Here is a 25,524-nt window from a genome sequence, read left to right on the forward strand (position 1 = left end):
TTATTATTAGTATATACTATAATATTTGATGTTATGTAAATATAAGTTCACCTTTTTTTTGAGGGGTGACTACGTTCGATTGGCTTAATCAACAGGACAGCTTGCGCTACTTGTATGAAGATATTTACGCTTCGTAATTCACATGTTGCAAAGATTCTGCTATTGGGTAGGAAGAGTCATCGAGTAAGACTGACCTCGAGATTTTACTAAAATGTGGGAATGATGAAATAATGTTTATCTTGTGCGTAGAAGTATTCCAAATTTGTACCGCACTGTTTGTAATGGAACTTTTATAAGCTCGTGTCCTTATTGATTGGACACGGTACTTTTCTTTTCGGGGACGATGGAGGAAATGTGCGTTTCGATAGAGCTAACGTGGGAATTTTGCGCGCGCCCGTTGAGTAAACAGTGTGATTTACGAACTTTAAACATCCCTCAACTGCCACCGGAGTGCGTCGCGATCGGGTATACTACGTCGGAGCCCACGTACCGTATGCACAAGTCGTATCCTTGCTGAGCGTTCGGCAGCACGTCGAACTCGGCACGCTCAACGTTAACGTTCGACAACACGGTCCGTATGCCGACGGCTTTAACGCGAGTTTCGACGAGGAGAGGGTTAAGCAGAATGGAAGGGGAAGGAGGCAGAGTGGGCAGCAACTGACCGGCGACGGGCGACAGCGGGTAGAAGTCTCCGTGCAGCGGGCAGTGGAAGGCGACGCGGCGCTGCCGCTGCCTGGCGCGGCGGGCCAGCAGGCAGAGCGCGGCGCCGGCCACCAGCATGGCGACGCCGACCGCCAGGCAGGCGGGCCCCAGCGCTCGCGAGCTGCCCGTCAGCGAGACGCGCGCCTCGTACTCTGCGGGCAGCTCGCCCGCCGCCGGCCCGCGGTACGCCGCCGCCGTCAGCACGCAGCCCGCCAGCGCGAACAGCGCCCCGAACGCCGGCAGCGCCACCTGCGACACGCCGCAACACCGCTGCCTCACTACACACTCTCTGCCGTCGGCGCATCAGATAAAAAAGGTTTCGTAATATTTTGTGTAATGTAACATCTTGTGTAGACACATTTTATTAACCTGACACGTTCCACATCATTACAAAGTGTCGCATCATTATCTATGGAACAAGTACTAATCTAATCTAATCTCGAGGTATGTGCCTGCTCAGGGTCAGTCCAAAAGTTTGTCCAAGAGGTGCCTCTTTTCTAGGCGCCAACTCCCCCCCCCCCCCCCCGCCCCTTTCTATCTCTCATTGAAAGGAAAAAATTTACCGAATTCACATCTTTTTCTTTCAAGAAAGCGATTTAAAAATCAGTAATGCACAGGTTTTTAACGTGGTCGCGCCTTGTAACATTATGTGATTGCTTATCATTTTAAATCATTCACTAATCGAGCAGTCGCTCGGCAACAGCTACAGTTAGCAAATAATGTTGCGAGAATGTAAAAAGGTGAACGACCTGTGACGTAACTTGTTTATTGTCGAAGCGCCGTCAGAGATGCAGTGAGTTACTGACTTTGAAAACTGCGGCGCGAAAAACGGACAGAACAAGAACACTTTTACACTTTTTTTTGATGTACAAGATATTCTCGATTAACAGTTACTCAGTTACTCATTTTTTTCTTCTATTATCTCTTGTAAGTTGTGTCGGACGCGCATGTCTTGCCGCCGTATTATTATCGTTAAAAATAATATTCTTTTAGTGTTAAGTAAAAGTGCAGTACTGCATAGCAGTAGATTTATTGTGCGACGTGTATGTGAAAACGTCAAAGGAGTTATTTTCATTACGAGAAGAGAAGTGCCAGTCAAAACGGCATCCATGTTAAATCCTTCATTGCAGTGTAAGTTCATCTATTAATTGCCATAAATTCAGAGTTAAATGGAACTGGTGTATGGACTATTTATTTAACATGGAATCTATGTCTCACTCCTTCATGAAGTTATTTAATTTTTTTTTATGTTTCTGCCAAATAGAGAGTTCACAGTCACGAATTCTTTCGTCGAAATCGGACGGACGTTTCTCTGCGCCATATTCTACTAGTAAATGCATTATTTCCCTTAGGAAATTCATGTTGAGCTATCCAAAAATAATCATATTTTGAACGGGCATGTACTCTCCTCTGCAATGCAACTTCCGACTGATCACGCGATCCAACTAGAAATAGCCGCACACGGTCGGCGTTCGCAAATATATTTCCACCGCTGATTATAGCTAGATGTTACAGCACAAAAGTAAACATATTGTTATAATTAGCGACTACGAACGGGGACATTTATAACTGTATGTTTATGTATACACATTACGTAAACATATCGTTATAACCTCTAATGGCTACTTACAAGTCGCCATTCCTCTTCCATAATATTAAAAATACCCACGTCTAGCCCCCTACGTACTCTACAAACTATCGTATGCGCACCCTTTCGTGCGCGAACAGGCGTTCTCGTGTCCACACTTTGCGTCATTGCGGGAGCAGTCTGCTGCGGATCCCCTTCTTTACTTGGCACTTTCTGCTGTGTTTACTGTAGCGAGAAGGGGACAGGAAAAGAAAACGCAAAAGTGACCTGTCGCTAAAGAACTATACAAATAACACAGTTACTAGAAGTACAAAGTGACGGCAATGTTTTCTTTGCGAATTTCAGGAGGTCGCGGCGAGATTTTAGGTTTTCTTCTCGGGAAAGTCCTGTGATGAGGCTGGAGATAACATATAGTTACAGTCCAATCCACGCGCGGTGGCGATTCGTGCATGTCGAGGCACAGAAGAAGATTGCACTGTTGATGATTCTATCTGTCGCTTGCGCCTTTGTCCCGCATTGTGCACGGGGTTGGCGTGGTTAATTCGGATTTGGCATGTTGATGTGAAGGGGTGGCCGGATGCCCTTCCTGCCGCCACCCCGCACCCGCGGGACGGAGTCAGAGTACCCCATCTGTCTGCGTCGAGTGTAAATCGTGGAAAAGTGCGGATATGTTTCAAATGTCTGTGAGTCGTGTAACTGAGGCGGGACGTGGGGACCAGCCCGGTATTGACCTAGAGGCATGTGGAAAACCGCCTAAAAACCACATCCAGGCTGGCCGGCACACCGGCCCTCACCTTTAATCCGGCGGACCGATTCGATCCGGGGCCTTAGCGCCTACCTGAGTCCAGGAAGCAGCGCATTAGCGCTCTCGGCTAACCTGGCGGGTGATGGCATTGTTGATGATTCCGAGCGACAATTGTGCCGTACGTGCATGCATGTGCTTTGTGCTTGGAGAAAGCGTATAGGCTATCCTGCAAACTATGTCTCTCTCTTACTTATGCATAATTTATCACTTACCACCACCATCAGCGATGACAACTAGGGCCAAATGGAATCGAAATTCATCAAACAACTGGCTACGATCACGTACAATGTTCGCATTACGTACGGAATTCGTGGCAGAGCGCTCCGAACATACTGAACGCTCATTGCCTGTCGGACTATACGTGACGTAGGTGCGCGGAACAAGCCTAAACTCGACCGCCATCCTTCGTGACTTCAACTATAGTAACTGGCGAGTTACGTACTACTTTGTGAACTACTTACTTCGCATTTCGAAACAAAGTATTTCAGTGATTATTCCCAAATACGCTAAATACTTATGGGAGGTTTTCAGTGGTTATGTGAAGGTTCATTAACTTTCAATTTCTCCTGTGTATCTTATTTTATAAAGCTATTTACAAAACTTTAATCATGAAACATAACATGTAGTATGATGAATAAGACCGCTTCAACCGTATGGGAAATCTTTCTTTTTGATCTAACTGGTTTGGCGATGTTCTAAACACATCTTCAGAGATACAGATTTATAATTTATTCCAAACGGTAAGCAATAGATGACCCAACATTGTTTGTACCATTGGCACAAAAGCAACAGCACAAACAATTGATACAACATTTGCTGATTATATCAGATTAACACCCTCGGACCCGATAAATTTGGGAATTTCATACACGCCAAAGTCCACTAGAAATTATGAATGTCTTTCACTTCTGTTCCACGCAGTCTGCGAGGAGCGACACATATCCGATCACTTGTTTTCTTCTCATGCCATATTGGAAGTCACCATAGCACGAATATTCGTCCAAAGTTTTCATACACAATTTACATAAATCTCTGGCTTACCCTTCGAAGTTTTTATACTCCGAAACTAACGGTATCTTATTCTATACAGTAATATGATCGGACACATTTTATATAATACTTGTCGCTCAAAACATAACAAAATGAAGTTTTCTTTGAAATAATCGTTAGAAGCGGTATTTTATACGGCTTTTTTTTATCTCTAAACATGTATAAATTTAAGCGCGCTTCCTTTGTAGTCAACAGACATCATTGCACATAAATCGCTTCACAGTATAATCTCAACACACTAGACAATGAAACACACATGGCCTCCACCTAAGGCGTGAAGTAATGCGCTTAACGCACTGTCTCCATTTCCAGAAAATTACGCATGCACAAATGCGCACTGTTGGAAATATATGTGCCCACCAAAGTTAAACACAAAGAAAGGCATTCTGTGGACGCACCTCATACAGAATCGCAGCACTCGCCGCTGCGAAGATTGTTACCGTTTCATTGTTGAAATGACACTGGTGCCCCTAGTGGCGAGAAATCCAACCGTAAGATTGTTTTAATTACTTTTCTACTTAATTAACGTATTAGCTATATTTTTTAGTCCCAAGCATTAATAAATTATTAGGAGCATGACTGATCGTGAAATAAATGTAAAAGCAGTCGAATCTCACTGATTCAATGACAAGCTACAATTTATTCACGAATAAATACTTTCGAATGTGTGTATAGCTGCAGCTTCGATGAAAGCAATAGAATATAAACGCACACTTCATGCACGAGAAGCGTACGTTTGTGTTATTGTGTGTCCCCTTACTGTGATAGGCAGTTTCCTTCACACGTAACACCACTGTTCGGGGCCTAACGATTCGCACGTTCTTACTCTTGACTCGACTGTCTGCACCACAAATATTTTTGTAAACATAATTACTTGTGCTCTAAATGTGAAATTTTTGAAGACTTTTCCCGTTTGTAGCTCAGATATAGCAAGAATTGTGGACTTGAGTTTCTTCTGTGTTGGCAAACAGTTTTATTGCTTTTGACGTTTTATTATCGCGTCTGTGTGGTTTTACCTTCAGCTGCAGTTCTGATGGCTTATTTCGTACATTAAATACTGTGGGTATTGCATTCCACACACGTTTCCTACACTGCACATTCACTGATATGACTAGAAGCGTAGCGAAGAAAGCTTCCCCTTCTTGAGTAGATACGCGTCGTCTTTATGCAAAGGATCAAGTTTTTGATCTTCACTAACCAGTTTTTGCTTTTGAAAGAAAACGAAGTTCATTCAATATGTGTATGTTAAGAGAAAATTGTAAATAAACTGTCCTGTAATGTACTGTCGCATGCCTCCCGGGATATAGAAAGATAAATGAGGTGTCATTTTTGTTAGTTCCGGTATTTATGGCGCTTAACACGCTTCCTGTGTTACAAATCAATATAAACGATACTATTCTTAATCATCCGGTATCACATTCAGAAGTGTAGCTTTCTGTCCAGTTGGAGCGCTGCTATCACACCGTAGGTGTTGCAGTTGTGGTATTAAGCCCGTTTTACATGAGCGATTTTCTGATCAAAACCGCATACTCGAAGTGCGCGCTCCTTTTGCCTGCGTGTAAATCAGCAACCAACCACACCGCGAGTGTGTGTGTGTGTGTGTGTGTGTGTGTGTGTGTGTGTGTGTGTGTGTGGCCTCAATGATCTATACATTGTGTCAATTGCGGAGTAGTAAATTTCTGAGTATGCGCAGAAACAAGGGAGAATGCATGGAGGTAAGAAAGCAAGGGCGTTATCATTATGTCACAAACTTGAAGCCGAAGTCCTCTATCTTATGCACCCCAAAAAGATTAGCTTCACCGCATTTATACTGCCATGGTTCACCGAACTGATACTTCCGCGTGACGTCACTCCGATATGCCCGTGACCAGTTTCGACCGTTGAGAATAACTATAGACTTTCCTTATCCCAAATAGCGACAGGTACTGTGAATGTGTGAGGCGTAGCTGTTTCATCAAAAATGCCAGCTTGCGACGGTTACGGGTGTACTAATCAATCCGAGATTAGTGTAAAGTTCTGTCCACATTTATTGTAGTGGTTTTGTTTCAGTAACTTGATGTTAGATTTCCTAACAATCCTCATGCAGTTCTGTTTCGTTAACAAAGAAATGGCTCTAGCACTATGGGACTTAACATCTCAGGTCATCAGTCCCCTAGAACTTAGAACTACTTGAACCTAACTAACCTAAGGACATAACACACATCCATGCCCGAGGCAGGATTCGAAACTGCGACCGTAGCGGTCGCGCGGTTCCCGCCTAGAACCGCTCGGCTTTTCGTTAACATTTCAATTATATTTCACTTCGTTGACACGCGCAAGATGATAGCATACCTTGCTTCTTTCCTCATTGCACACATTTATGGGCTAACAAACAACGAATAGGTAAGTTTTTCGCAAACGTGATTAAAACTGTGCATCCGAACTGAAAGCTGGAAATGTGACGTACAAGAAGCAGTACCGGTTAGGAAACAAGCATTGGTTTCGGAGTTCTGCTTCATTTTCTATCGGTACAAACACAGTAGAAGTGGAATTAAGTGGAATACGAAAGAATCCTTTTCGCATCACAGCCTTCTCTTCTTGGTTATCCGAAATATATCAAAGAAAAACAAGTTACATTAAAAAAGCCAAATATGTCGTATTACCAGAGCAAACGCGCACACGAGAACAGAACAACGTTCGAAATTACCGTCCTGACACTACGTTATTCACGTAAGCACTGAAATTTTTAGTATTTAAAACAGCAATTGTGTACACACGACAGGAATAATGAACACGATGCAATCGTAAACAGCAGTCTATAAATGTTGTGGGCTATTTAAGACGGCGGCTTGCCACGCCCACTCTGGCTTCAAAACAACGTATAGCGTAAGTCTACAGCGTCAAAAAAATGATTCAAATGGCTCTGAGCACTATGGGACTTAACTTCTGAGGTCTTCAGTCCCCTAGAACTTAGATGTACTTAAACCTAACTAACCTAAGGACATCACACACATCCATGCCCGAGGCAGGATTCGAACCCGCGACCGTAGCGGTCACGGGATTCCAGACTGTAGGGCCTAGAACCGCACGGCCACCCCGGCCGGCTCCTACAGCGTCACCGCCCTTGAGTTTTATCTCTGTGGGACTATGGCGACGTCTAATATCTATGGTCAAAGTCGTTCTGGCCGAGCTCACTTCTCTGAGCTTGCTTCTGTTATAGAAAAGAATTTTCTGCTTTCGTGTCTTCTTAATCTTTTAAACATTGTTTGCTTTGTTTTCGTGACGCACTGCAATGTCACGCAACGTGCTAGTATTTTTTCCTAGTAGTGTTTTCTTACAAGGGATACGAAATACCTCAAACCAAAAATAGTATTTATGCTTTACAACGAAAAAGCCTTACACTACGCATAAGAAAGAACGTATATAGGTAAAGGTGTTGTAATGTAAATTATTTCAACACTGAAAATATCCTCAATATTATTTCACGAGAAAATAATTTTCGATCTTATTTGACACTTAGCAAGAAAACAAGACATAAAGGGTGAAACAAAACTGTCCTATTAGCTGCGTTCGAGACATTGTTCGACATTTGCTAGTGCAGGGTGTTACAAAAATGACCGGTATATTTGAAACGGCAATAAAAACTAAACGAGCAGCGATAGAAATACACCGTTTGTTGCAATATGCTTGGGACAACAGTACATTTTCAGGCAGACAAACTTTCGAAATTACAGTAGTTACAATTTTCAACAACAGATGGCGCTGCGGTCTGGGAAACTCTGTAGAACGATATTTTCCACATATCCACCATGCGTAGCAATAATATGGCGTAGTCTCTGAATGAAATCACCCGAAACCTTTGACAACGTGTCTGGCGGAATGGCTTCAGATGCAGATGAGATGTACTGCTTCAGCTGTTCAATTGTTTCTGGATTCTAGCGGTACACCTGGTCTTTCAAGTGTCCCCACAGAAAGAAGTCACAGGGGTTCATGTCTGGCGAATAGGGAGGCCAATCCACGCCGCCTCCTGTATGTTTCGGATAGCCCAAAGCAATCACACGATCATCTAAATATTCATTCAGGAAATTAAAGACGTCGGCCGTGCGATGTGTCCGGGCACCATCTTGCATAAACCACGAGGTGTTCGCAGTGTCGTCTAAGGCAGTTTGTACCGCCAAAAATTCACGAAGAATGGCCAGATAGCGTGATGCAGTAATCATTTCGGATCTGAAAAATGGGCCAATGATTCCTTTGGAAGAAATGGCGGCCCAGACCAGTACTTTTTGAGGGTGCAGGGACGATGGGACTGCAACATGGGGCTTTTCGGTTCCGCATATGCGCCAGTTCTGTTTATTGACGAAGCCGTCCAGGTAAAAATAAGCTTCGTCAGTAAACTAAATGCTGCCCACATGCATATCGCCGTCATCAATCCTGTGCACTATATCGTTAGCGAATGTCTCTCGTGCAGCAATGGTAGCGGCGCTGAGGGGTTGCCGCGTTTGAATTTTGTACGGATTGAGGTGTAAACTCTGGCGCATGAGACGATACGTGGACGTTGGCGTCATTTGGACCGCAGCTGCAACACGAAGAACGGAAACCCGAGGCCGCTGTCGGATCACCTGCTGCACTAGCTGCGCGTTGCCCTCTGTAGTTGCTGTACGCGGTCGCCCTACCTTTCCAGCACGTTCATCCGTCACGTTCCCAGTCCGTTGAAATTTTTCAAACAGATCCTTTATTGTATCGCTTTTCGGTCCTTTGGTTACATTAAACCTCCGTTGAAACCTTCGTCTTGTTGCAACAACACTGTGTTCTAGGCGGTGTAATTCCAACACCAGAAAAATCCTCTGTTCTAAAGAATAAACCATGTTGTCTACAGCACACTTGCACGTTGTGAACAGCACACGCTTACAGCAGAAAGACGACATACAGAATGGCGCACCCACAGACTGCGTTGTCTTCTATATCTTTCACATCACTTGCAGCGCCATCTGTTGTTGAAAATTGTAACTACTGTAATTTCGAAAGTTTGTCCGCCTGAAAATGTACTGTTGTCCCAAGCATATTGCAACAAACGGTGTATTTCTATCGCTGCTCGTTTAGTTTTTATTGCCGTTTCAAATATACCGGTCATTTTTGAAACACCCTGTGTATATTTTCTGAAGCAAGTAAGTATATATGTCTGAAATGTTTGGATTACACTTTTCTTCTGATACGGCAAAGAACTTACCACACAACTACTGAGGAGAACTACCACTATCAATTCTGCTTGAGTCATTAAGAAACTCTGTTATCATTGCTTGTTGCTACGTCTTGTTAGTATACTTAATTTTTTCGTAAAAAATAATAGTTCCACATAACTTCAGTGTCACCGCTCGGATGCCAGATTCCCCGGAAACATTTCTCATAACATGTGCAATTTTCGTGCTGACGTGTAAACAAAAACCACAGCTCGGAACAGAGGTATAAAACGCCAAGAGCGCTGCACGAGACTCTCACTTGTCACGAGTAGTCGATTGAGACAGGAAAGTTGATCGTGCAAAAGTGGCTTCAGCGCTTCGTTCGTCGCGGTCATCGGCAATCCGTCTGTGCGACCTCTGTTTTGACTCTGCGAGCAGTGACAAGGGGTGCGCTGAAGTTCTGCGTTCTGGCTCCGACCGACCGCCGCGTTATCCTCTTCCAGTGACGTCACAGGAGGCGGCACGGGGGGCGTGTGGTCGGCACAGCGTTCTGCCGGCTTTCTCAGCCTCTGAACCCCAGCTGGCCCGGTGCAGCCCGCGCACCTCTCCTCCCAAGCAGAGAAAAATCCCTGGCAGTGCCGGGACTCGAACCTGTGTCCCCCGCAGTTATTCCTCTCTGCAGGCGGTAGCTGTCAGTGTTTCCTGCAAGTGCTACTCTTCCGCAACTAGCATTTTTAGCTGATATTTGTCACAGCGGTTACGGATTCATATCCCGCAACGTTAAAACGTGATTTCTGCGCTTCATCACCGTGCATGTTACACTACCGTTCGTCGCAAGCAACAACTAACAGCAACGGCAAGTATGAGGGGCGGTCAAATGGAAACCCAACTCCCGCCACAGCGGGACCACGGAATGGTTCCGGTCAACAGTAATCACCACACGCGTTAACACACTTAGCTTAGAGGAACAATTCCTGTTTGGTAGACCGCGGTCGGCCGCTGACGGATCCACAACCGCATCCGCTCTTGCTCTTCCTCGTTCGACTGCAACCGACGTCCGTACAAGTCTGTCTTCAGATCGGCAATGATGTGGAAATCAGAGGCTGAAGTATTCGGGCTGTAAGGGGAATTAAGGCATTAATTGAAATCAACGGGGAAAGTTGAAAACTTTCGATTCGGGATTCGAGCCCGGGTCTCGTGGATACTAGGCAGATGTTCTGGCCACGAAAGCCATCCGGGCACAGCGGTCAGTGCAACTGCACCGCAGGCCTTCCTGGCACCCGCATTCCAAGTTGGTTTTGTGTTCAGCTGTCACGGGTGGATTCACTCTTCTACATTATAGAGTATAAAATGAGTGTGGCAGTTGTTTGAAAGCATACTTACTGCTAGTTTCCTTCCGCGCCGTACGTGTACACGAATTGATCTTCGTGAATTCAGTTCCTAGTAACATCAAATTTTACTGAATATACGCGGAGAAATTCTTCTTCTAATGAATAATGAACATAGCAGATATTGTTTCATAAAATATCTCGAAAATGTTAGCCACTTAGATAATGCACGGTGTATCAAAAAAGAATGATCCTATTTGGGAGTCCATATTTCTGAAACTAATATACATATACAATGAATTTTGTTTTTTCGATAAACGGGAAACTCAAAAAGTTATTTTCATACCTTTTTATAGGTGTTTAATTGCCCCCCCCCCCCTTGAGATGTACGGCATATGTCAATGCGTTATTCAAATTGTTACCACACTGCAGCGAGAATGTCTTAAGTTACAGCTTACACAGTTGCTGTTATGCGATGTCTCAGTTCATTCATTGTTGTTGGTAACGGAGACAGATAAACAGAGACGCCAGTAATGCAAGGGAGGATCATTTCGTCCAATGCGACTGAGCCATCGTTCAGTAATTCTTTGATTTGAAAATTCATGCACTTCCAGATGCCAGCGTAGCGGTGCCGCATACTGTTGCTAAATAGAGTCGTTCGAATCAGTCTCCAACTGTGGGAAAAAGAACGATCTCAAGCATGTCGAGATATGTGCTTTCTGTAACAGTGTTCCCGGCAAAGAAAAATGGACTACACAGCGTTTCCAGTGAAACTCCACAGAACACATTAAATTTTGAGAAGTCCCTCCCATGTTCTACAACTCCATGTGATTTTTGCCGTACTCCATATTCTCATATCATGACGGTTCACCTTTCCGTTGAAATGGAATACTGCCTCGTCACTAAACATTAAGCGTGGAAGAAAACTGTCATCCCCCATCTTGCCGAGAACGAAACTACAGAGCTCTACAAGTTGTTGCTTGTCACCTTCACGAAGAGCTTGCAGTAGCTGAATTTTGTATGGCTTCATGTGTAAACGGCGACGCAACACACGCCGACGGACATGTTGAGCTGTGGAGCTGTACGGCGAACAGATTTCTGCAGACTCCTTGTCCCACACCTCTAGTAACAAACCTGATAATATCTGCGTAAATGTAACAAAAGTTATTCGTGGTTCAAGAAGATGACCACTGTAAACAGTGAAACAAACATACACCTTTTATTTCAGGTGCAGATTAAGAAAGCAAGGTAAATTGTGGCCTCCACACCTATGTTGCACCTGTTTGTCTAAAGGCTTTTCCATTAAGTTTACTGTGCCAATGATGTGAACCCACAAATCATACACAAGATTGCTATTTTTGTTTGGTGCCTCGATCGAGGAAAGGGGTCAGTCAACTTGAAGAGGAAGAGGAAGAGGAAGAGGAATATTCAATATCCTGCGTTCGATATCTGTGTCACTCTCGGGGACGACCCGGCGATTTGCCTTTACACAAACAACCTGTGTCTCTGAATTGTTCGTGCCATCATCTAATGCCCTGTGGTGCAGGATAATCCACACCATATCTAGTACGAAAGTCACGTTGAACACAAAACGCTTTCTGTTGTGTCGACAGCATTTTTACTAGAACTGAAGCGGGCGCACACTGCTGCTACGTAGCAGGAACTATGTAAAACTCCGGAGTTCGCTTCTCTCAAACAGTACTTTGTTCAAGCACATACCTCAAATAACATAATAGTTATGAGTTTTTTAAAATAGGATGCTTCTTTTTGATACCCTATATAAACAATTTGCACTGACAAGAACAAGTAGGATGATTATTGAAAATATACAGCATGATGAAAACAGTTCATGCACACACTCGAATACACGAGGGCTATTTGGAAAGTAACTTGCGATCGGTCGAGAAATGGAAACCACTGTGAAAATCGGATGAAGCTTTGCACGGACGTGTTGGGCAGTGTCTCTAAGATGTGCGCGCGTAAATATACCTAGAAAATAGTCTCCCGCCAAATACGAGGCCCCGGTGAGAAATTTACCCCGAAGCTATGCAGCCCACATAACATAACAGATATGCGTATCCACTTTCAAAACAATTCTCAGCCGCATTCTGCAGCGTTTTCGATGGGAAATGTTTGATCACCCGCGATACAGCCCGTAATCGGCTCTCTCTGAGTTTCCATCACTGACTGCAAAGACGACACTTTGGCACGGACAGCGAGCTGTAGACCAGTGTAGAGAATTGACGGCAAGCACTGGCGGCTGCCCCCTTATGACGAGAATATTGAAAAGTTGGTACTATGCTATTACGAATGCCTAAGTCGGAGCGGCAACTATGCAGATTAGTTTGTATAAGGTGTAGCTAACTGTTGCAAATAGAACATTTTTTGATTCTCACAGTGGTTTCCATTTCGCGGCCGATCGGAACTTACTTTCCGAACATGCCTTGTGGTAGGAACAGCATATTATTTACTTGGTTTTTATAGTCAGTAGAATCACGCTGACAACCGTGAATATTTCTTAGATGTACACTAAGCAACAGAATTAAATGATCACTTTTTAAACACCCATTACGACGCTTAAGTCTGATATATGGCTCAGAGGTTCGTACAGTGTTGTCTCCCTGTGCGATGCTGCAGAAACAGGGTGCCCTGCGGCGTAACCCTCGGGGTCGAGGTGTCGACAGGTGCGAAAAAAAAAGGCCACAGCTCGGAAGCTGATGTGAGCAGTTAATGTGGGTTAGTGAGGTCACATGAGCACCAAGTTCCAGCACACTTCTGCCCAACGCCACCGCGGACGTGCCACACGATGGGAAGATCGTCACACCCTCTCTTAGTTACATTTCACTCCTTTCGACAGCTCTGCGATGGAGGTCAGAACTGCGACACCCAGCGTTGAATCACCCGGTTATCTTAACGGGTGGCCGAGGAAAACATGCCGGACACACTGCCGCCCACACGAAAAAGTCTCAGGGCGTGGCAGTAAAGAGCGTCCACGAAACAACCCCTTTACCTGGGGCGTTGATTCCCACACGTTTCGAGGTCGAGAACGACAGCAACGGGAAGCTTTTCTCGGCGACATGTGACACCCTCGGTCATTGCAGCCCTCGTCTACGGGCACTGTGGGGCTGCATCGCGACCGCAGTTTTTGTTCTCTTGTGCAGGCTGCAACTGAACGTGATCCGAAGCAACAGAGAGTACTTAGCCTTTTTCAGCGCTCCTGATCTGTGTCTTCCTGTGCTGCGATCATGAACGGGATGTAACATTGACACATGCGCGAATAAAATGGCAAAGGGTCCCTCACAGAACACCTTCCCCCGCCCCCCCCCCCCCAACCCCACCGCAGTCCGGCAACATCTTCGGTGGCACCCGACCACCTTTACCGATAATTTTAAAAATTCGCCTGTCCAGTCAGTGACGGCCTAGGCGCTTGTAGACCCGCAACCCCTCTGACACTCTGCGATTCCGGATGGCCCACCATCAGGCGAAATAACAGTAGGGCACCTCGCCCGCTGGTTACAAATCGGTGGTTTGTTGGAGCAGAGCTGGTGCCCCAGGTGCGTCACATCGGATTCAGGTTGGGTGAGCTTGGTGGCCAGTTCACTGCCATTCTCCTCAGACCACTGCAGCGCGGATCTCGGGTTGTGACACAGACAGCTGTCCGGCGAGAAGACGCCATCGGCGTCACGGAGGACATCGAACATTAAGGCGGGCGGTTCGTGTTCGTGAGTACAACGTCATAGGCTTCCACGGCCAGTGTCAATTTCAATAAAACCAGTTTGGGTATTCTGCCGCGTCATTGTTATAACAACTGCATCAGCGACGTTTCGACTGTCTTTCCAGCCATCCTCTTCGTGGCGACTACCTGCTGGATTCTGGTTACGGTCATCCCTGTCTTATTTCAGTTATCAGGGTGCTAACGATGTGACTCCGGGGTGCCACTGGGCAGTCCGCAGTTAAGATTGCTGAGGAAGGGAATCCGTACGATAAGATACTATCTGCGCAACTATGCCATGTTAATGGCAGACAACAGTGAATCGGCAGGTTGTAGCCACGGGTGGCGTTTTCTTCTGCAGCCGCGCGGCAGTTATCTTGTTTATACTGTTCAACGAGAGCGATGTCGAGCCGCTGGCCGGCGAACACACTACACTTTACTGTCTCAGTCAACTACTCGAAAGGTGTGGGTCTGCTGCAGCAACCCTGGTCATATACTCCCGTGCTGCCTCTTGTCTGTTTCGGGCGTTCGTTTTTTTTTACACGTCAGCGCCAGAATAACGTCTGTTGTGAGAGCTGTCGGCTGAGCAGTTAGTAACAAAATTTACGAACAAGCAATGATAAATTTATTAATGACAAAGAACAACTTATACTGGTAACGGAACTTTTTGACATAGGTCGAGTGTTAGTCTTCGCACTCCAGAGAACTGAAAGAATAGCAAACGTATCATCCAAACATTGCAAAACACAGATTTATTTGTTCGAGAAAATATATACTTGCAAATACACCAATCAATGTCAAGAACACAGTAAACAGTCTTTTTGTTTCGTCCTTTCTCTCCTGGTTTCTTGTAAAGTGCACACATAACAACACACCTTATTTTTCTCATCGGATACACTGAGGAAAAAAAGACGCATGACAAGGAATGATCCGAATGGGACTGAAATCAGTAGATGCGTTGTATATGTGCAGACAAATTTACAATTTAAGATAAAATTGATGCAATGTTACTTATAATCCGTCTTGATTGCAAAATTTTTATTCATATGACCGGTTTCGGTTAATCTAGAACCATCTTCAGATCTGATATTTCGGTTTATAGGAGTAACCCGTCCAAATCCAGCAACTTTGACATGCTGTGTCAACTGACGTTACTCATGTAACCGAAATATCAGATCTGAAAATGGTTCTAGATTAACAGAAACTGGTCATATGAATAAAAATTTTGCAATCGAGACGGATTATAAGTAACATTGTAAAATCACTGATTGCTGCTATCCTATCAGACATTGTCTGTTTTTGCAAAAAATTGATGATTTATTGGAGAGATAGTTCCACAAACTGAGCAAGTCAATAACGCGCCAGTCGACCTCTGGCCCCTATGCAAGCAGTTATTCGGCTTGGCATTGACTGTCAGAGTTACAGAACGTCGTCCTGGCGCGTCAAATCGTCAAAGGGCACTGACCATAATGCTCCAAACGTTCTCTTTGGGGGTCAGATCCAGCCACCTAACTAGCCAAGGTACGGTTTGGCAGGCACAGACACGCGTGGCAGTATCATGGCGCCACTTTTAAGGCGACAGTGCTCGATCAGATGTGACATAAGTTTGTGTACGAATTCTCTCTGTGATGCTGATGTACTCCTGTGACCAGCCAGATCCCCAGATCTGTTCTGCATAGAACCAATTCATGCGTCAACTCCACCCTAGTGCCAGTGTCCAGCATATCAGGAACCACTTCCAACATTTGTGGCGCAGGCTGTCTCAGAAGAGGTGTAAGACGTCGCAGTCTCCTGACCTTCATTGCTTACATATTCCGCCCTCACAATCATATTCCGCACATCGAGACGCTTCATTCGAACCCAAACTCGATAAGATAAAGTCAATGTTGTATGAATTCATGTAAACGATATGCAATTAACAAGTAAGCACACCGTGGTTGAAATACTCGAGGCTGGCGTACACACATACATTCCAGACACTATGGTCACAGAAGCTTTTAGTTTGGGACAGAAACCGCACAACGGGACGCTGGTCCCTTCAGAGGACGACCCAGCCTATGTCGGCCGGTGACTGCCCGTGTAGCAGTCAGCGTGGGCCCAAGTGAAAAGGGGGAACACCCCCGTGTTCGGCTTAAAAGCAAATTCCGCTACACTGTGTGGGAGCGCCCAGCCTACGTATTCTTTACACATAGCACGCAGTTTAAGAGATTTTCACAGGGAGACAGCAAACGGCAGACGCCAATGCTACAGGTTTCCGGATTGGTTGCCTTAAACGAAACGTCATTCTCCCGTTTTAGAAGAGCAATGCTCATTGGCAGACGATATTTCTGATGCCTTGAGCTGAAGGAATAATGGAAGAGACCGAAAGATGTACCCCTTCACGTCTGGTGTGGAGAGGCGCCGTTCCGTTGTCGCTCTTGGAGCGAGGAACAAGTCTCTCCTCAGTACTTCACTGGGAGAGCACCTCTGTCGAGAGCGAATCGAAGTGCGACTCTCTATATTGAGTCCTTGCGATTAAGCATTGTCCACTGTGTTGGCCGCCACACTTATTGTGCAGTGTGAACGGACAGAGTTATAGTTAAACGCATGCGGGCGAATTTTGAGTGGCATCGCGGTGGACTGGTTATATGACTGGTGTACCACGCCAGTAGTTAGACTAGGGGTGAATAGGAGTCCTTGACTTCATCAAGGCATAGGGCGAGTTTGATTGACGAAGGTCAATCCAGATAGAACGAGAGTTAGCTTATTTGTCAGCAGCGAGCAGCACAGACAGCAGTCATCGCAGCTTACGATATTGTGTGCTACAGCTATTGCGAGCCCCATATTTCCTCCAGAACAGTACACTTTACTGCATTTCACACGCGACAGCCTCGACCGTACCTAGCAACATTCTAAAGGATAATTATTCAAGTTGAGAAGGCGCGCCTCTCAGCCATTCTGCCAAGTCAACAACAATCTTAAACTTTGTATAGAAATTTCACTAGCGAATCCTATCCTTGAGAGGTAACTTCACATTCCGAAAAGAACCAGGATATAACTTTTTCAATGAATAACTAAAAGTGCCATTGTGATTTCTCAGAATTTTTGCAAAATAAATAATAACTTTCGTTAGTTTCTGTTTTTCTTACGCTAACTAGCACTACTCCAGTACCCAAGTATCCCACTAGTTACGTAAGAAATTTTGTGAATTTTTGTGTCATTTCCTTACAGTGGACGACTCCAGAAGATATTTATTGCTGAAAGTTTTTCAGGCATTCCTCTTTAGAACGTTAGGAGCGTCTGTCTGACTTCTGTAGTAGTGTGGGGGTGGAAATTGCATCTTGCAGGAGCCACAGGGTAGAGGGTACATCTCAGATTAATCCGTTGGGCAGAATAACAGATCAACCCCACACCTCAGAGAGGATACAACAGATTTATGACAGGCGACCCATGCAGATGACTGCATGGACTTGGAGCTACAGATGTGGGAGTATGGGCTACACCAGGGGACTGTGGACTGGGGGACTATATGTGCTAGGGACTGTGCTCGCCCGCCGCGCGGCCCACCTGGCAGTTGGCGGCGACGACGACGCCGGCCACCAGCAGGCCGCCCTCGATCTTCTCGACGCGCAGCCGCGAGATGGGGGCGGCGCAGCGGGTGCCCAGCGACAGCCCCAGCGGCGCCACGCCCCCGCCGCTCCCGCCGCCGCCCCCCGCCGCCGACGTCGCGACGCTGCCCCTGCCGGACTCGGCGTCGGGCCTGCAACACGGCGGGACGCCTGCCGTCACACGTCGCTCTGGGCACACCACAGCCGCGTCTTTAGCAGCGTTACGAAAATCTCTTATGGGAAAAGTAAGGTAGTAAAATTTAAAAAAAAGTCAGCAGCAAGAAACTAGCGCCCTCCCCCCTGTCACACACACAAACAAATTAAACAAAGACGTCAAATACCGCAGCAGACAAGTGTGCCTGGTTGACCAGTGGAATACAAAAGGCTGAACCATGAGCAACTCTGCAAACAGTAAAACCTAACGCCTATAACATTTTGGTTAAGAGTTCAGACAGACAAAATTTTTATTAAGCCCGTGTCGCCTTCAACTGAGACAAACTGTTGCAGCCGGTCGCGGTGGCCGTGCGGTTCTAGGCGCTTCAGTCCGGAACCGCGAGACTGCAACGGTCGCAGGTTCGAATCCTGCCTCGGGCGTGGATGTGTGTGATGTCCTTAGGTTAGTTAGGTTTAAGTAGTTCTAAGTTCTAGGGGACTGGTGACCTCAGACGTTAAGTCCCATAGTGCTCAGAGCCATTTGAACCATTTGAACACTGTTGCACACTGTGACAATGTCGCAAGTGGTGTGTTGGGCAGTGTGTAAGAGCAGACGTGTCAATAAGACAGGTGTTACACCCGACCTAATGAGATGTCGCCCAGCACCAACACCCCTGTGACTACGACCCAAAACACAGGGATGCCAGCAGACAGCTGGCAGGAGCAGGGCATTCAGCTCATGTGAAGCGTAGTGCCTGGCGCCGAGTTCGCTTAAGGGGGGGTAGGACGTCAAACGGGCCGACGACTTGGAGCAGGAGAGGCACCACAGGACATTTTAATTTCCACTGTCTATACTTTTACAATTAAATTCATAAAACTTTGTCAGCATGACCAGGAAGAATTCAGGATTCACACTCGTAGCAGCGGAAATTCAAAAGAAAAACAAAATAATTTTTTTTACATGTGAAATTTCATCATTTTTTCACTTACTGTTGGCTGCATTTGTTGCTGTAGGTACTCTTTTCTTCATAAGCAAGAGAGACTGTTCGATGAATTTTGCACGGCATACAAACCATACTTACGGGTGTCTGAAACTCTAGAATCTATTTAATTTATGAAAAAATGAATGAGCTGTTAAGTTTTAAACTTTATGTTTAGAAAAAAATCAAATTTTGTAGTTAATTATCTCAGTATTTACCACAGTTTTAATAGTTTGGAAAATTCTAGAGTTTCATACACCTGTTAGTATCGTTTGTATGCTGTGCAAAATTCATCAAAGAATCTCTCTTACTTCTGAAGAAAAATGTACCTATAGCAACAAATGCAGCCAATAGTAAGAGAAAAAATGATGAAATTTCATATCTAAAAAAAATTATTTTGTTATGTTTTTGCACTTCCACTGCTATGAGTGTGAATCCTGAATCCTTCCTGGTCATGCTGACAAAGTTTTATGAATTTATTTGTAACAGTATATACAGTGGAAATTGAAATGTCCTCTGGTCCCTCTCCTGCTCCAAGTCGGCCCGTTTGACGTCCTACCCCCCTTAACTCACGATGGAAAATATCTGTCCTCTCTTCTCGGTTCGTCCGTGGATAGGTGCCTACTAAGACTCTTTTAGTCACGAGTATTGTCTTACGATATTTCATACTTAGAAATGGTTCAAATGGCTCTGAGCACTATGGGACTCAACTGCTGTGGTCATTAGTCCCCTAGAACTTAGAACTAGTTAAACCCAACTAACCTAAGGACATCACAAACATCCATGCCCGAGGCAGGATTCGAACCTGCGACCGTAGCGGTCTTGCGGTTCCAGACTGCAGCGCCTTTAACCGCACGGCCACTTCGGCCGGCTCATACTTAGAACCATTTTTACAATTTGGCATAGACTTAGTGGTTCGTCTCATATTTCTGCGAGATTGTTTCATCGTTTGGCGTAGCACTGCCGCATTGCCGCATTGCTTGGACGTAGCCGTTTAACGATTGATAAAACAAATAAGTTGACTTCATTCTTCAGTGTTACTCGTTTTCCTATCGGCAAATTTTCTAATCACGAGATAAATTTATATTTTATTCTCTTAATATCTTCTACTGTTGCTAAACAGCAGTACCTTACGCTTCATAGCTACTAGCAAAGCAACGACAGAAAAGAAACGCAGGAACCGCAAAACCACAACACTCTATACAACAATAGTGCACCAACAAGAAAGCAACCTTCGCTCTAGACGACTAGTATCAAAAGTGGTGTAAGAAAAGTTAATACACTGTAGAAGTAATGAACGATTCTGGTAGTAATCTCAACAAAAGTACGTATGGTATCCATTAATTACGTTCTTATTGATAAACAGTAGAATTCTATCCTAAGTGGATCGCTTATTACACCTAGCTCGGACAACGTTAGCGAATTCCCCTGTAAGTTTTACGGTGCTGGCAACTTACAGAACGTGATGTCTGGTGGAGCCGGCGCTCACTTTTTAGAAATGAGCTGAAACTTTTCCTTTTGCGTGTAGATATGGAGACCACCATCTTTCCATTGGACGGTAGGTAGAATACCATTCGTATTTAACTTACTAGGTCTGTCCCCTAGTACCTGGGACCGCACCGTACGCTGACTCGGTGCGTGGCTAGTTCGGCTCTGGTCGTGTGGGTGAGCGTGGCGAGTGACCGTACAGTGTGGTGTTGGGTTTGTGTTTTCACGGCTCAAGGGAGGGGGGCGGGACAGGGAGAAAGCCCGCGCCGGCTCACTGCCCACCCCTCTCGAATGGACGAGTGTAGCAGCAGACGTGCGGAGGTAAAACCAACACTGTGCGTGAGGGAGGGGGCCGCCGACCTTAGCCGGACCACCGTCAACAGTGCCGCATGCCCTCGCTTGACGAGACACCGCGGAGACCTTTCCAGTTTAATCCCGGACACAGGCGCAAAAAAATTTAAAAAAAAATCTCTCCTGTCTTCCCCTTGCCGGCCAGATACTGGCAGTAAAAATTTGTCCTCCATTGGGATTGCAACCGGCTTACCAGCGAGGCGTGATCTCGGCTACGGACGCAGGTATAAATCATTAAAAACGTGGCCATAAATGTGTGTAAAGTACAAGAACCGTGTTACAAAACATTTACTCAGTACTGGCTTACCGAATGGACACGCAGACAGCAAATTAGGGCCAGACAATTAACAAATCCTAAAAAGATGAAGTCAGAAAATATTAAAATGTTTATTTAAAATTGTCTGACACGCCATAGTGAAGAGTCGGACAAATAACCTACCTTCGTTGATGAGCCGTACTAACATGACATATTGCAAAATGTATTACGTTGCTATAATAATGCTCATAAATTAAGGATAATTGCAGAATGTAGTGCCACACAACGTGGCACTACACAAAACTAGCGCTAATAGCATAGGCACACACACACACACACACACACACACACACACACACGACACAGATCTGTAAGTCCACGGTATTGGTGAAAAGTTAATAAAACCGTCCCGAAACACATGTGCTACAAAACGCCACTGTTTCCTGCCCATGTACCCCGACATCAGTATGGGATATGATCACCGTGCACACGTACACAGGCCGCACAACGGGTTGGCATACTCTGGATCAGGTGGTCGAGCAGCTGCTGGGGTATAGGCTCCCATTCTTGTACCAGTGCCTGTCGGAGCTCCTAAAGTGTCCTAGAGGTTTGGAGACGTGCAGCGATACGCCGATCGAGAGCATCTCAGACGTGCTCGATGGGGTTTAGGACTGGAGAACGGGCAGGCCACTCCATTCGCCCGATATCTTCTGTTTCAAGGTGCTCCTCCACGGCGGCAGCTGGGTGGGGCCGTGCATTATCGTCCATCAGGAGGAAGGTGCGACCCACTGCACCCCTGAAAAGGCGGACATACTGGTGCAAAATGACGCCCCGGTACACTTGACCTGTAACAGTTCCTCTGTCAAAGACATGCAGGGGTGTACGTGCACCAATCATGATCCCACCCTACACCATCAAACCACGACCTCCGTACAGGTCCCTTTCAAGGACATTAAGGGGTTGGTATCTGGTCCCTGGTTCACGCCAGATGAAAACCCGGCGACAATCACTACACCTACACTTGTCCGTGAACATAACCTGAGACCACTGTTCCAATGACCGTGTACTGTGTTCTTGACACCAGGCTTTACGGGCTCTCCTGTGACCAGAGGTTAGTGGAATGGTCTCCGGGAGAATAAACCAAGTCTGTTCAGTCGTCTGGAGACAACTGTTCCAGTGGCTGCGGTAAGATCCCGAGCGAGGCTACCTGCAGTACTCCGTGTCCGTCTGCGGGCACTGATGTTGAGATATCGGTCTTCTTGTGGTGTTGTACACTGTGGACGCCCCGTACTGTAGCGCCTGGAATCGTTGCCGTAATCTTGAAATCACACTTTGTGGTACACGGAGGGCCCGTGCTACGACCTGCTGTGTTTCACCAGCCTCCAGTCGCCCTAGTATTCTACCCCTCATAACGTTATCAGTGTGTGTTCTTAGAGCCATTTTCAACACTCTGTCACCATTAGCACGTCTGAAAGCGTCTGCACACTTACTCGCTGCACCGTACTCTGACATGCACCAACACACCTCTGCGTATGTGGACTGCTGCCAGCGCCACCGTGCGACGACCGCAGGTCAAATGCACCGCATGGTCATACCCCGAGGCGATTTAAACCCGCAAACTGCCCACTAGAGCGTTGTTTCACTCTGTATCAGCACTATCCTAAATTTATGAGCATGAGTGTACATAAGTTCGTAGTGTTTTTGTTTTGCAAGTTGGTATTCCGGTTGCTAAGGGTTTATTTATCGATCGTCATTTTTTTATTCGTACTTCGCTGTTTGCTATTCGAGTTTACATATTGTCATTTTATCATTTGGAGCTACTGAGAGGAGCTGTGGACGCTATTGAACGGAGTGCCAAGTGGAGAAATCGAAACTTTCCGGCAGGTTCTTCTGTTTGAGATCCACAGAGGGATGACACCAGCGGAGGCAGCCAGAAATATTTTTGCACCGTATATGGGGATAGGACTTGACTGATCTGGGGGAAGAGGCCAAACAGCGAGGTCGTTGCATTAGGGAAGCATGGGGAGGGAAGTTGGCTGTGCCTGAAGCGATTTAGGGAAACCACGGAAAACCTAAATCAGGATGACCAGACGCGGGATTGAACCGTCGTCCTCCCGAACCCGAGCCCAGTGTGCTAACCTGCGCGCCACCTCGCTCGGTGTGTATGGCGATAATAGCAATGGGCAGAGCAAGGCAAGAAAATGATTTTCTCCTTTCAAGGAGGATCGTTTTGACATCAGTGACTCCACCACAATTATCCCCAGAGCTGGCAACTGTGGTGAAGAATTGTGATCATTCCACCGTCGTGTGATATTAGCAGCAATCTGAGCGGTTCAAAAATAGGGTTATAGATATGCTCTAAGCCAAAATCAAGAAAACCGCGGGTGACCACACGTGCACCTATTAGCTCGTCATCAACTGATTCTTGAACAACGCCCATCATTTCTATCCCGTATCGTTACTGGTGAAGACGAATGGTGTCTTTATGCTAACATAAGGAAAAAGGAATGGTTGAGCCCAACCACAGCAGCAGCTGCGCCAACATGACCTGTGTGCGTCCACAAAAGATACCGTTGTGCATTACCCGACGTGTAACCGTCACTACTGATATTTGTGGTCAGTCACTGATGCAGTCCGAGAACAACGACCAGAAAGATTAAGTGGTGCTGCTCCACGGCAAGACCCTTCCGCATTCTGCTAGACTGACAAAAAACGCTAAACTTCCTTCTCGAATGAAATCTCGCTCGCAACGTCACTAGACGAGTTTTTCGCCTGAGAACCACGTGATTTCTGCGATCATGGAATCTAAAAGTTACCTCAGCGTTGGCAGACTGTTGTAAATAGTGAACGAGAATGTATATTTGATGACCAAATTTACTGTTATTTGAATCTCTTGTGTTTATTAAAGTTACGGAAAACGCTATGAACATATACACCAACCCAACACATAGTGTATGTGATGATTGCAAGTACACACTTATAACTCAAAGATCCTACACACGCATCGACCGACCGACAAAGTGGACGTGTGTAGCCATTTTGACCAGCCTACCGACAAACGTTGCGGCTTCAACCACGTGGTAGCCGACGCCCTCCCCCACCCTTAACTCCGCCCAACAAATATGTCGTGTGCAGTGCTGTCTTGCCAACCGTACGTCTTTTGTCACTCTGCGTGGGATTAAATACTGTTCTAATACAGCGTGTATCAAAAAGAATCGTCCGATTTAGCACGTCTATATTTCTGAAACTAATAAACATAGACAATGAACTTCGTTTTTTCGTGAACGGGAAACTCAAAAAGTTTTTTTTCATACCTTGTCACAGTTTTTCAATACGACTCCTTGATACGCACGATATATGTCAATGCGGTATTCATATTGTTCCCGCGGCCGCGAGCATGTCTTGAGTTACTGCTTCCAAAGCTGTCTCAGTTCACTCATTGTTGTTGGTAACGGAGCCACATAAACAGTCTTCTATAAACCCCCGCAAAAGTAATCACGAACAGTCATGTCCTGTGACCTTGGAGGCCAATAATGTAAGGCTGAATGATTTGGTCCAGTGCGACCGTTTCACCGTTCGGTAATCCTTTGATTTAAAAATACCTGCGCTCCCAAATGCCAGTATGGCGGTGCCCCATGTAAAACCAGAGTGTTTGCTCTTTCCAACAGTATGTTGTTCACGCAAATATCTCAAATAACATAATAGATATGGTCTTTTAAAAGAGGATGATTCTTTTTGATACACCTTGTGTACATGACAAAGTGCCAGGCAGACGAAACTTTAAAGACAGAGGACAGAGTTTCTGGAGAAGTTTAAACACTGCAGATGTTTGTGGGACACACAATTCTTAGATCATTACGAATATTATTGGCTAACAGTTGCTTAAGTAAGTTGGTGCCCTACGTAAACGACAGAAGCGACCGACATCTGGATACGCGACACTCCACCGACAAGCAGCAGCATCGGGCGTCCTGCGTGCACGCTACAAGATGGCTGCTTGGAGCCAACCAGCTGTTTCTATGAAACGGCGTCCTTAACCAGTAGAATACTGTAGCTGGAGAGTAAGGCTACAGAATTAGGTCTACTTAAGAAAATAAAGCGAAAAAGGAATGCTGTGCATGAAATTTACAAAGGGAGAATTTCATAAATATCATCAACTACCAAGATCACCAGGCAGATTCCTCAAATACACGTGAATGAGCAGAGGAGCATTCTACTCTCTTATCAATAAATTAAATACGAATGTTTTTACATGATCAAAGACTTTTATCAGCTAATATATGCGGAAGAATGACCGGCTACATCACTAACTACCGTAAATTCTAGATTATTAATACGTAATCATAGCTTCTTGTGGTGTGGAGGTAG

General features: G+C 45.6%; 1 protein-coding gene across 1 annotated transcript in view; it reads right to left on the reverse strand.

The window, feature by feature from the left end:
* LOC124718774 overlaps nucleotides 1-25,524 on the reverse strand; it is an 82,761-nt gene that overhangs the window by 33,641 nt on the left and 23,596 nt on the right. The window contains exons 2-3 of the mRNA XM_047244386.1: nucleotides 17,888-18,017; nucleotides 659-951 (exon numbers count right to left, since the gene is read on the reverse strand). Of these exons, the coding sequence (XP_047100342.1) occupies nucleotides 659-951; nucleotides 17,888-18,017 (423 nt within the window). The remainder of the gene's footprint in view (nucleotides 1-658; nucleotides 952-17,887; nucleotides 18,018-25,524) is intronic.

This window comes from Schistocerca piceifrons, chromosome 10 (assembly GCF_021461385.2).
Source record: "Schistocerca piceifrons isolate TAMUIC-IGC-003096 chromosome 10, iqSchPice1.1, whole genome shotgun sequence".
Lineage (NCBI taxonomy): Eukaryota > Metazoa > Arthropoda > Insecta > Orthoptera > Acrididae > Schistocerca > Schistocerca piceifrons.